Here is a 13,613-nt window from a genome sequence, read left to right as displayed (position 1 = left end):
TACCATGAAGCACATTTTTTTCCCTTGACTTTTATCAGGCAGTAGAAACAGAACAAAAAGAAAAAAACATTTTAGGGGCGCCTGGGTGGCTGAGTCATTAAGCGTCTGCCTTCAGCTCAGGTCATGATCTCAGGGTCCTGGGATCGAGCCCCACATCAGGCTCCCTGCTCGGCGGGAAGCCCGCTTCTCCCTCTCTCACTCCCCCTGCTTGTGTTCCCTCTCTCGCTGTGTCTCTCTCTGTCAAATAAATAAAATCTTTAAAAAAAAAAAAAAAAAAAGAAAAAACATTTAGACTGGTAACTAGATTTCTTTTTTTTTTTTTTTAAGACTTTATTTATTTATTTGACAGAGAGAGACACAGTGAGAGAGGGAACACAAGCAGGGGGAGAGGGAGAGGGAGAAGCAGGCTTCCCACCGAGCAGGGAGCCCGATGTGGGGCTCGATCCCAGGACCTGGGATCATGACCTGAGCCGAAGGCAGACGCTTAACGACTGAGCCACCCAGGCGCCCTAGACTGGTAACTAGATTTCTAAAAGCGGTTGAAAAGCCAAGTGTGATTAGAAATGCTGATAATTCTGACATTATTTAAAATTACAAAAAATACAGACAAAATATTAAGATAATAACCTGTGGAATTCCCCACATCAATTATACTCTAAGCAAATAAATTTAATAAAAAATGGAAATAGTATTGATTGAACATGCAATATGTGTTAGACATGTTCACATAGGTTTTAATTAACCCTCAAAATATCCATGAGGAAGTAGACCCAAGGCCAGCATGCGGTAGAACCAAGATTTAAAATAGTTCTCTATTTCTATATATGTTCTACACCATAATACATGAGGATGAAAGTGAAAGGCAGAGACCGTAAAAATAAAGGGCAAAAAAATGGGGACTGATTTTCATCTTTGATGAATAAATCACTGAACTGAACGTTGATTTATTTAACGCACGAGTCACAGTCACTGAGAAAGGGCTCATGTCCTGAATGAATGGAGAACTCTACCGAAGTCAGGAGAGATCAACCCTGTGTGAGGAACAGACCAAGAGCTCCTCCTAATGGCGCTGGGAACTGGAAATGCCACCCAGATTTTGAGCAAGGTCCTCATCCACTTCAATGATACACGCTGCCCCCTATGGGCAACTCTGCAGTAGAAGAGAAAGGCTGAAGTGACCCAGGTCCTCAAATACAGTTGGTACTCAATGAATATTTCTTGAAGATCATGAGATCTACCACCAAGCTGGCTTTTCTTAAGTTGAGACAAGCTTTAAAAGCAATTGGGAAGCTATACTGGGCTTCCTGGAGAGAAGTTGGGGATTCTGGAATTAAATGTATCTTTGTTCTCCTGGATCAGGCACTATTAGGGTTCCTATCATGCTTATTTATCAAATAAGGCTACTTCACAATAACCTGCATTTTTTTTTGTTGTTGTCTGAAAACACTGTCTTTTCCACTCCTCTGATGGGTATTTTGACACTATTTTGGCAGTTGTCTTATTAACACTGGAAACAGAGAAAGGGTCCATCCAAGTGACAACCTTATGGCCAAGAAGTCACGAAAATCCAGATATACGTGGAAACTTTTTTGTGTTTGATGGGTGGGTTTCATATGGCAAAATCTGCCAAAAAAGTTGCAAGGATGAAAGAAAAATCCCTGGAGAATAAGTAACTCCAGATTGTGAGCAAAGATGGTATTTCCAGTTTTGTTCCTTCATTGTTTCCTGATACTTCCCCAGCTTCTCCATGGCAGACAGATTATTAAGATAGGAACATGAAAAAAATTAAGACGGGATTGTGCTACAAAAAGCAGAAATATTGAGACATATGTTACATTGTTATATGACTTACTATCATTCTACAATGAGGTGGGCTTGCAATGCTGCCCTACTTGCTTTTTTGCTATGTTGGCATGGTGAGGTGATACGTTTCTGTATCCCCCATTTTACGCCAGAATTCTTAATGGCCAGGGGCACCTTGGTAGTGATAACAGGGTGGAAAAATAAAGCAGAGAGAGCCCAAACAATAACCAGTCTTACCACTAGAAGATTCCCTAGGGGAAAGGATGTCAACATGTAAGATTTATTTTAAAGAATAAAGAGAAGGCTTAATTAACAGGAAGGAAGAAGTGTGAAACCTACATCTTGATTCTGAGAATATAAGAGAAGAGTCATTGACTAGGTGTTGAATTTGGCAGGTACCTTATGCAAATGGTAGCCATCATGGCTTTAGTACTGATACATCGAAGCAACCCCTACATGTTAAAATCCAACAGGTTCCCCACAACAGTCTATCAATTATAACAAGGCTCTCCAGAATAATTCTCTCTATATGTCCCGAACATACAGTAAATAGTTGCCTACTCTTCACTGGTTGGTCCCTTAATAGGTAAGATAAGCATTGTCGTTTGTATTGAAATACAGTTCTGACCAGAAAAGATTTCTGTTCTCTAACAATTTTTCTATTTATCTATCACCTACTTTATTATCTTTTATTAAATAAACTCTGCTTTTTTTTCAGCAGTATTAATTCATGAATCTGATGTATCCCTGGGCAAAGTACAAGATACAGCACCATTCTCTCTGAGGGCTTCACTGTGGGGAGGGAACCTGTTGCACACATCATTCCTCACCTTGGTCCTGAACAAAGCCCTCCTCTCTCTCATTTCATCATTAGAAGGTGGGTTACTTTCTTCTCAAAACCGCTGAGTTTTAAGACTGAAGGCAGCTGAGTGGAGGATGTGGGTCTCATTAAGCATTACAAAGAGCTAGGCTCACCTTGAGTCTCAGAGTACAATTTATCATCTGTTTCATGAATCAAGGCTATAGTCTGCTTTACTACGGAACTAATAGCATCAGAATGGACAACATATTACTTAAAAATTTTAGGTTATGCTGGGCACAAGGTGTTTGTGAGACAAACTCTTTAATAAAAATATCTGACAGGCTCTTCTATTAGAATGACTGCTTATGGCTATCCACATCTAATATTGGCTGTAGAGAACATTAAAATGTCTTTCGCCAATTTTAGAGGGATGGGCTGCAAGAGAAGATAGATTACTTCAGATTCTTTAAAAAGTCTTTTCACTGATACACAAACGTCAGGCATAAAAAAAATGCCGAGCTATACATAAATTCAAATGTGTTAGTGTTGAATCAGTTCAATCACACAATAGCATATTTATGACAGAATGAATTAAAAAATAATAAATATATCTTTTTTATACATTAGAGCATCGAAGCCTTTATCTTTTGTAAATATCTTAATACTGGGAATAGACATAGATTTAGGTTATTAATATCTTTTAACACATTTGGAAAGACACTATTTTTTCTTTATATAAAAACATATTTTCATTTTTTAATGGGAAACAAATTTACCTCAGTACATGTTTGTGTGTATATATATAGCATATATATTATGTATATAATATGTACATATATTATTCCAATGTTTTAAAATATTGGCAAAGTAATGGGGATTCACTTTCTCCAAAGTTAATTTCTTTTCATGACTATATAATCGTAACACCAATAATCACTAATAAGGAATATCCTACTTTGAGCACAGTGGCGATGAACAGCTGATATTTTCTTTTTCTAATTGTTCCCTGCTAAGACAGAGATCACTTTAAAATGGGCAAAAAACTGACAGGAAGGATTACCAAGTGCATTCACACATCCCCCCCACCCTAGGACAAGAGGTCCCTGTACTCTGCAAACTCTAACAGTAACCTCCATCCAGAATACTACCAAGATTCTGGTCCTTTGCTCTCACTGGTCCTTTGCTTTATCAGGTTCCCTGGAATCTTCGGTGAAACACTTAAAGCATCAGTTATTATGGTTATTTGGTATTGTTTAAGAAACAAAGAATTATCAAAAAATGTAAAACAAAAGTAGTAAGGTTAGAAAGTTCCCTTTTGTACTCTGTCTAAAATGATCATCACTCTCTGAGAATGCCCCTGGTTATTCAGAGTAAATAGACTTCTTGTTTATTCACAGGGGTGAATACTTTTTTCCCTGAGCAACTGCAATGGAACACTCATTTATAAGTACAGCCGACTGGAAAAGGCTGGGTATGGGGTATAAGTAGTTAACTTCTTTCTTAAATGCTCCTGGTACTGACAATGATGGGTATACATACCTCTTCTGATTCTGGATCAGCCAGCATTTTTTACTACATATCAAGTGAATTCTAACAGTGAACAGTAAGAGCATCAATAATGTGTGAGTCCCCACCGTATGATATAATAGCTAACCTCTTGGAGGTATTAATTACATCCCTATTGCTACTTCCCTGTGATCTGAATCCATTTCTTTTTTTCACATAGAAAATTTACTTTACAACTCTCTGCATTAGGTCCACTTTGTTGCCCTAAAGCAATATCCTGGTTGAGAATAGACTGGAGGATTCACACAGGAGGCTGCCAACCTATAAAGAACACAGACTGTGAAATTTGGTTCTAAAAATAAAGATCAATATGGTCTAAAGACATGTTTAGCTAATGAAAAGGATCTTTGCTTCAATTCAGAAAAGTGATAATTTTCTCATAAATCATACAGAGACAATAAAACACCAGGGCATTCAGTCAAACCACACAGCATGACTGGGTTTGTAACCATTGCTTTTTGCTACTGGGATCCTCTGGTACTCACCTTCATCCACTCCAAAACTATCTCCTGGAATCTTGAATATAAAGAAAATGACAAAATGACAACATTTTCCCCAAAAATTATTCTTCTGAAAAGAGGGTTTTGCCTTGTTTTCTGGTCTTTCCAAATATTCTCATATTTTTTTCAGATTCCTCTCCTATTCACTTTATTTTAATAGCCAAAATACTGCTTGGAAAAGTGACATTGGCCTGAAACACCTTCGTAAACACTACTTTTGGGGGCTGTAGAGAGGGACACCTGTCAGGATAGGTAAAATAAAGGTTTTAAAAAATTTTTTCCACATACGGATGTAGTTCTAAACAAGACTTAAAAAGAAACTTCTAATGCATTGCAATTAGTTCCCAGAGATCCCCAAACATACAACTACAAATAGAATTTCTGAAAACATTGTTTGAAGGCATGAATGAGTTCTTGTGTTTGAAACAACATTTCCTGAGACAGCAACAGTCATAGATTCAAAAAGTACTGTATCAAAACATTCAGATGGAAGTAAAAATAACTGGCTCTGGAAAACTGGTAAACTCTAAATGTGCTGTGCTGATAACAAAACTCCGAAGGCCAAAGGCACATGGGAAAGGAGTGAATTAAGTATTTTCGTAAATTATAAGTCTTAAAAGAAAGGAACATTTCTAACTCAATATGAGACTCTCAACATTTGCAACTAAATTAATGAATGTTAGAAGTAGTCATCCGAGTATTTCATCTACAACCCCCCAAATTCATTTATTCATACTGGCCAAAATACCATTTTTGGATCTTCTCCCTCGGTATTTCCATAAGAACATCATCATCCTATTTCTCGTGGTTTATACAGTAGTGATTTCTATTGGTCCATTTTTTGAGGGAGGGTGAAGAGAACTCCTTTAAAAAAATAAGCTTATATTCCCCATCATTTTTTTTCATCATTTTTTGTAATAGAAAGTGCTTAAAATTAAAATTCTCTTTTCCAAAGTTTGATCTTCCTCATCCTCAAGCTGGAAAGTTCAGAAGCTACTATCATATAGTGTAACTTTCTGTCTTGAAAAGAGTAGACCACATTCTAAAAATAGGACATGAAGTAAGTCTTACAATACCTCGCCCATGCATAAAATCTGTACATTCTTTTTTGTATACCTGGTATTCTTTGTATTTATCAATTTGCTTGAAAATAGCATTTGTCACATAGGTGTCTCCACTGTTAGTATAATGGGTTAATTTGGCAATAAGAGGAGAGTCACCCTCCGATCAGACACTGGAATGCCTGTATTACTTTCCTCACAGTCAAGCATAACTCAGCACAAAGCATGTCTGTTCTCGCCTCTGTCTTAAAAGTTCAAGTTAGTGAAGCACCAAGAGAAATTTTGTGTAAGACCATGTCAACTGCAAAGTGGTTCCATGGCCAAGACTTTGGTTATTGTTTCAGACCAGTGCCAGCTAGATGGGCTTTCATGCTTAAATTTATGAATAACCGCAACCTCGTACATGGTGAAGAATGAAAAGCTCACAGCACAGAGCACCGCCAAGGAGTGAAGGCAGGAGGTCCAATCTGTCTTTTGAGGTACTATGGTAAATTTTCTCAGAAAATTAATTTAACAAATAAAGAATTCGTGGCACTAATAATCCACAAATATATTTGAAAGTCAACTGGACTAGTACATTATCTAATCATAGTAAAATTATTTGAAAAAATAATTTTGTGAAAAACGTTAAGTGAAAAAACTGTTGACTGCATCTTTTTTCTTCTTCTATCACTCTATTTGAAAGAGCATGATTGCTTGTATAGGCTTCCACTTACTAAAACATTTTGCTTTGCCATCAGATCATTTCAAAACAGGAAGTAAGTAAAAAGGAAAATGAATTAAAGATGTTTATACCTGAGAAATCTGCTGCTAAGAGATCTACTGCCTTTAAAACCTTCACTTGTAAAATGCCGATGTCCTTCATATCTTTCAGGGAATTCTGTAAGCACTGAGGGGGAGAAAAGTAGATCATACATGAAAATAGCTTTCTAATATACTACTTAATGCCATAAAGTCCTGTAGGAAGTACATTCTAGATTTATCATCACCTTTCTCGTGCAAAGTTTAGTAAAGTTCCAGAGTACATTATATCAGCCAATGGGATAGTTAGGCATTCACAACAACCAGATTAAAAGTGACTGAGAATTAACTACAGCTTCAAAATAAACCAATTACAAAGCACACAGAATCTACTTTTAACACTGCCCCCTGGTGATAGAACAGATATCCCATGGGGAAAATGTGTGTGGAGCTCCATTCATTCTCTTTTCCCCTTTCTTTCTCTTGAATGAAACTTTAAAATCACTCAAAAAGGCCACACTATTTTGACCTCATTAGTACAAACTTTAGGGATACCAGAGGGCTCAACTTGGACCCTTCACAGATACTTATTACCACTGGAAAGAGCGTAGGGATGGAAATACAGTGCATTTTCTGGTCCACGTTTGAGCCAGCTCATTAGAGACTGAGCATCTAATATCACCCTGTATTCACATTTATTTGATTTTTTTTAGTTTGCATGAGCCAATGCTTGAATGTATCTACTGATAATTCTTAAGCATGTAGAACGATAGTTTGCTGTGTATATACACTGCATCCTTCAGAAATGGTGCATGAAAGAGACAAGCAGATAAACTATTTCTGCATGCCTCCAGAACACATCTGCTGAAAAGATTCTGCTTTCAAACTTTTGGATATCATATTTCCGCTATCATTGGATAACTAAAAACCTGTGATAAGTAGGCCTTGGGGATTTATGGGGAGACAGTAAAATCCTTGCTCTTGAGGCATTTCAGGATACAATAATAATAACTTAATAATAGTTCAGGTTTAACTAACTTCATATGCACCATTTCTGGGCAGTTTTGAAAGTTGTTTCTGCTGTGTATTTTCAACCTAACAGAGCAAAGCAAAACAAAAACAAAAAACTAGTTTACACTAATCTGAAAACATCTGAAATAAAATACTTTTATAGTTTAAATGTGGACATGCCTTCAAGATGATCTATTCTTACAAGCTAAAAAACAAGAGGTCTGAAACTTGTGTTTTATGACGGGGCATTCTTTCCCTCTAAGATGCTGGCCAGCTCTCTAGCTGAAAAAACAAAACAAAACACTTGATATTTCTATTTTGATTGGCTTCATCAAACCTATTTTCCCTGACTACTCCTCACATCCTGAGGCATGATTCAAAGCAGTCATTATGATCTTATCTAAAATCACCTTATAAATATAGGACACCCCTCGTGAATTTGTAAATTTTTCAATTCGTCCATGGGAAAGTTTGGGGAGAAATTTTAAGGTTGATCATCAAATTTTTATTTGCTTAACTCCAGTCATCAGAGAGACTAATAATAGTGGATTTTGTAGAAACTCCTTTGGGGCACGCCAACCGGGCCATGCAGAGTTTGTGTTGACAATAAGACGCGTGTCTAGGTTTTTGTACTCCCGCAGATAAAGAATTATTCAATTAATCAATACGCCTCACAGTGAAGGATTTGGGAGGCACTAAAATTTATGCTGAGAATAATATTCCCATTAAATAGGGATTCATCTTTGCTTCATTTTCGGGCCGCTTTCTAAAACATGCCTTTCGTGTGTGGCCATAAAATAAACGTATTGATTTACAAAGAAGGTGGATAAAAACAGAATGCAAATAAGGGCACCTAGAAAGACAGAGTACAAAAAATAAATGAAGATCGCAAAGCCATTTGATATAAAAATGCTGAGTGGACTTTTAAGCGCATTGCACTACTTAGGCAAAAATCAGGAACTGCCTTTATTATCCAGAGTAGTACATAACAGCTTTGCGTAGCTGTCCAGGGTTTTGCTTTGCTTTGCTTTACAAGACAGAAGCACGTTCTCACTTAGGCCTGAGAGGTTCTGGAAAGGTAGCTCTAACATTTCAAATATTATGGCTAATAAAGAAATAAACTTTTGTGAACTTGTATTAAAATTCCAATATACATATGCAGACATGCTAAACAAGTCTGCCTCCTCGTGGATTTCCATTTTCTCCAAAGAGTTTCTGAAAGCTAAAAATTCAAAATACCATTTCGGGCTTTGAAAATCGCCAGCTCTATCTAATCTACTTTCACCTTCTCACTAATGCATTAACCTCTGGATCCAATGTCTTGCTTTATGAGACATGCCATGAAACTTTGGACAAGATCTCTTTTCAGGCAGTTTTTTTTTTTTTTTTTTTTTATCTTTTAATTCACAGACTTTGTTTCAACTCAAAAGTGGAGGTGGCGGGGGGCAGCAAAACAAGGCCAAGCACTCACATATCGCTGGGCAATCTGCTTTCTTTCGCCGGGGTCTGCCAAGGGGCACACGCACAGATCTGAGACCGAGACTCCGGCACAGGGAGTAAGTGTGATCAACATCAGGAGAGCCCCCAGGCAGCTCTCCAGAGGCAGCTCCAAGCGGTTGGCTTGCTTGAGCGGCAGGGCCGCGATATCCACTTTGCACCTGGAAAAGTTGGAGGAATCAGAGAAACAGAAGGGATTAACTCATGGCCACTCCTGAACCTCCAAAGCACCTGATTTGTATCTCCTCATCCCCCCAAACCTCACTCTGTCTCAGCATGGGTTTCTCGCACAACGAAGGTGGTGGGGGCTCCCCCCGCCCTGGCACCCAGCTCTTAATTCTCCCTCCCAGCCTAACACACTCTAAGATTAAGGAGACGAAGAGGTAAAGAAACCGAAGAGAAGGCAGCACGGAGGGGATGGTAAGTGCAAAGGGAAGAGTTGGCTCTTTGCCCCCGTGAGGTCTGCAGAAAGGCGGTGAGCTCAAGAAATAGGGAGAAAAAAGTTCCAAGTTCAAGCATTATGGATGAGGGATCTGTACGGCTTCTCTGTACTGTGTCTTTTGCCAACAAAGAGAATAAAGGGTCACGGTTCAAAAAGGGGAGAAAAGACAAGAGAAATTCAAGTGGCAAAGGGTTCATTGGAGAAACTATTTTCTTCCAGATTAATGCCAACTGGTGAGTTTTTATTTAAAGCAACATGTTAAGGTGTTTTCCTAATAGGCACGGTGCCACAGGGTTTCCCCAGGTGGATTGCTTCTGGACAAATGGAGCATGAAGTGCTGTTGATTGATCCCATTTCAGCAACACTGCCAGGAAAAGGCTTCACCCATCTGCTATAAATTGCATGTTTTCCGTCTCTTAACAGCCAATGTTCTGGCGATGTTGAAAACCTCAAACACATTTATATACAGAAACAAACACCAAAAAGGAGGGCTGAGGTGCTAAGCCATTTATTTGCTTTAACACTGAAAACTCTGGGTTTGCCTGGACCACACCTGCTTTGTTTATGCACAGGTGGGCAGAAAAGGTAGGGTTGAGTCAAGGGAGGGAGAGTAGGTAGTGGTGGTTCCCAGCTGTGATACGTGTGTGTGCCTGTGTGTGTAATTCCCATTTTCCCTCCATCGTTATTGAAGGAGATGAATATTCAAGACTTTATAAAGGGAGAACTGCCTCTCACAATGTAGGATGAGGATGGATTCTCACCCTAAATCTTCAATGGACTTTGTATGTTTGCAGATATTTAAAAATAGGTAATTTTACCTAACATATGCAACAAGGACAATTTTGAGCCACATGGTATCTAATGAGTTCCAGTTTAATACATTTGAAACCCTGCAATCCCTTCCCAATTAAAGAGAAAAACTATCCATAATATCAAGAATCTATACCAGTTTTTACTACAGAATAAAATATATTTTAATATTGATATGTACCTATAAAATTAAATGTGTATTTATTTCCTAATTACCAAAAGTGATTCCAGTTATAAGAGGTGGCAAATTAGAGCTTTTGCATGTAATAAATTCATCAAGAATTTCTACCAGAGACACATCACAAAAAATATATCTTTTTAAATAACCCTCTCTGCTTTGAATCAAAACATTTTTTGTGTGTGTAGCAATAAAGAACCTTTTAAAGTTTGCTACCATGAAAATAGGGGTTACTAAATACTTTTTTTTTATTTCATAAGCATGTATGTAAGTAAGGAATTAATTTTGCTTGGAAAGAAAGAAATGTCACATGCTTTAAGCCAGTTCTACAAAACTAAATACCCACAAATTCTTAACCAATATAGCAATAGCACATCTGCTTAGGAACACTTTGCTAAGCATTATTTTACATCGTTATATACACCTTCATTGAACAAAGCTCTTTCTTACAGAAAGATAAATGATCCAAATTTGTAAGAATTTTTTTCTGGTGGTCACTTTCATTAGTCCAAATGAGCAATAACCTATTTATGGCAAAATCACCTTAATATCATTAGTAATGACAATTTATTTCCATCCTTTGAGTTCCACCTTTCTGTTGTAGTGGTGGTTTTAACAACCAGAAGTTACTTGGAGATAAGAGACAAATAATGTTTGGGAGTTGAAAATGATGCACACGGTAAATTTCTCTTGGATAATTCAAAATGAACCTTATGTTAATTCTAAAAAGTCATCTAAAAAGACTGTGAGCAATATTAGCATTTTTACAATAACTATGCCCAGACTCTCCCAGTGCCTGTCTCAAGGCACAACTCGTCAGAATAGAGCAGTTGATTATTTTAAACAAAAGTTGAATCACATACCAGACAAAATGCAAAGTAAACACTGGATTTTGTCTTAGAAATTACACATTTCCACAAACTTTTTCGTCATGTCTCTCTCCTATGAAACTTTTGCACCTATCCCATCTCTAAAGACTGTTCGGATGGAAGAAAGAACCCCTGCATGAAAACAGCCCTGCCTATTTTAGATAAAACAATCTCCACAAACAACAGATTGGGGATTTCTGCACAAACCTAATGGATTCTACATGCTCAGTTAACTAATGAGTGGATCCAGTCAAATATTTTTACTTCCATAGTGACTTGAAAGAACAAATCAAACTGATGGATTGCCATCATGTCAATCATAATTAAACGTTGATCCTTTTGCACGTGGGTTATGACCCAGGCTCCTAGGGTACCTGCCCCATTATGGGAATTGATATCTTAAGAATTAAGGATTAATTTACAGCTACCCTCTCCCTAGTGTGAACAATCAGCTCCCCTCTAAAGATGGCATTTTTTTTGTTCTGTTTTGTTTTTTTGTAGGCTTCATACAGAATGTGGGGCTTGAACCTACAACCCTGAGATCAATGGTCACGTGCTCTACCAACTAAGCCAGACAGGCACCCCGTCTAAAGATGACTTTCTATAAACTTTCTACAACTGAATTACCCTCTGCTTCTCACCTACCCACCTGGCTTCCACATTTACTCCCACACTCTGGAAGAAAGGAGGAAAGCTGGAAGTAAGAAGAAATGAATTCCATACAAGAACCTCTCCTCCAGACCTCCCATTTTACCCTACTTCAATCTCAGTCCACATTGTTCTAGCTCATCCTCATGTCTGAAGGAAAACCAGAAGCTCTGGAGGTTAGCCAGAGGCTGGAAGAATTATTTATATTAACTCCAAGCTAGGAAGAGGTATTGCATTATCAGCAAACGCAGAAGAAATGAAGAGGATCTGTCTCATGCAAACGGGTGCAGCCACTGTGGAAAACAGTGTGGAGGTTCCTCAAAAAGGTAAAAATAGAACTACCTTATGATCCAGCAATTGCACTACTGAGTATTTACCCAAAGAATACAAGAACACTAATTCAAAGGGATACATGCACCCGTGTTTAGAGCAGCATTATTTACAATAGCCAAGATATGGAAGCAGCCCAAGCATCCACTGATTGATGAATAGAAAAAGATGATGTGGTATATATATGCAATGGAATATTAGCCATAAAGAATGAAATCTCGCCATTTGCAATGGCATGGATGTTGCTACACAGTATAATGTTAAGTGAAAGAAGTCAGTCAGAGAAAGACAAATATACGATTTCAATCATATGTGGAATTTAAGAAACAACCAACCAAAGGAAAAAAGAGTGACAAACCAAGAAACAGATTCTTAACTGTAGAGAACACACTGCTGGTCAACAGAGGGGAGGTGAGTGGGGGGATGGGGGAAACGGGATGGGGATGAAGGAGTGCACTTGTGATGAGCACAGGGTGATGTATGGAAGTGTTGAATCACTATATTTTACACCTGACACGACTATAACACTATGTCAACACACTGGAATTAAAATAAAAACTTAGAAAAATAAAAATAAAAAATACAAAGGATTTGTCTTTCAGAATTTCTGATGTTATCACCATAATACTCACTGAACCTCCTGAAGAAAGGTAAGTATTGTGTGAACAAAATATCTTTTTTTGAGGTTCAAGGTAAGTACTCTAAAGTCTAAAATCTTTATGATATGAGATAATCTGAAATACATCCATTGAAGACATTTTTAATACAAAAATTTGGAAAGGAGAATTTAGGTTGTGTCTTCCATTTTCTAAAGGGTATCAAATTCCGCCCTGAGAAAATACTAAATGATTTAGTTGGTCTCTTAATTCTCTCTTGGTGGTACTGACTCACTACAGAATCGGTTGTTCTTTCCCAAGGCTTTATCTGTTTAGTTACTTGTTATGGGCGGAGTGCAGGATGAGCCTCTGAGAACACGAGGAGAACAGATTCAGCCCAGGTTCAGGGGCAAATTAAAACACCACCTACTCCTTCCTTCTTTCTCATTCCAATAAACACCACGAACTCACTGTCTAATTCCAGAATTTTACAAGTGGTGTTATGTATTTGTTTGCCTTCCATTTTGCATCCTCTAAATTTCTTCCCAAACTCTACACAAATGGCAGCCTTTTAGAAGCATTTATGAAAGCTGAGCTTACTAGTGTATATGCAAATTTTCATTGAAAAATAATACAGCAATAGCTATATTTTATCAGTTTTAAGGTATATGGTCTAAACGGCTCTCACCATGAATTTTTCAATTATCACATCAATTAATAAATAATAGGTACTTAAACTATTTTTTTCTACAAAGGGCC

General features: G+C 37.6%; 1 protein-coding gene across 4 annotated transcripts in view; it reads right to left on the bottom strand.

Moving 5' to 3' along the window:
- The window catches only part of MCTP2 (multiple C2 and transmembrane domain containing 2), a 245,634-nt gene that overhangs the window by 110,532 nt on the left and 121,489 nt on the right, over positions 1-13,613 (bottom strand). For all 4 annotated transcript variants that reach the window (XM_036065570.2, XM_036065572.2, XM_078078936.1 and 1 more), the window contains 2 exons: positions 8,956-9,142; positions 6,528-6,621 (listed from right to left, as the gene is read on the bottom strand). In XM_036065570.2, the coding sequence (XP_035921463.1) occupies positions 6,528-6,621; positions 8,956-9,142 (281 nt within the window). The remainder of the gene's footprint in view (positions 1-6,527; positions 6,622-8,955; positions 9,143-13,613) is intronic.

The sequence above is a fragment of the Halichoerus grypus genome, chromosome 8 (assembly GCF_964656455.1).
Source record: "Halichoerus grypus chromosome 8, mHalGry1.hap1.1, whole genome shotgun sequence".
In the NCBI taxonomy this organism is placed as follows: domain Eukaryota; kingdom Metazoa; phylum Chordata; class Mammalia; order Carnivora; family Phocidae; genus Halichoerus; species Halichoerus grypus.
This window is presented reverse-complemented; position numbering and strand designations above follow the sequence as displayed.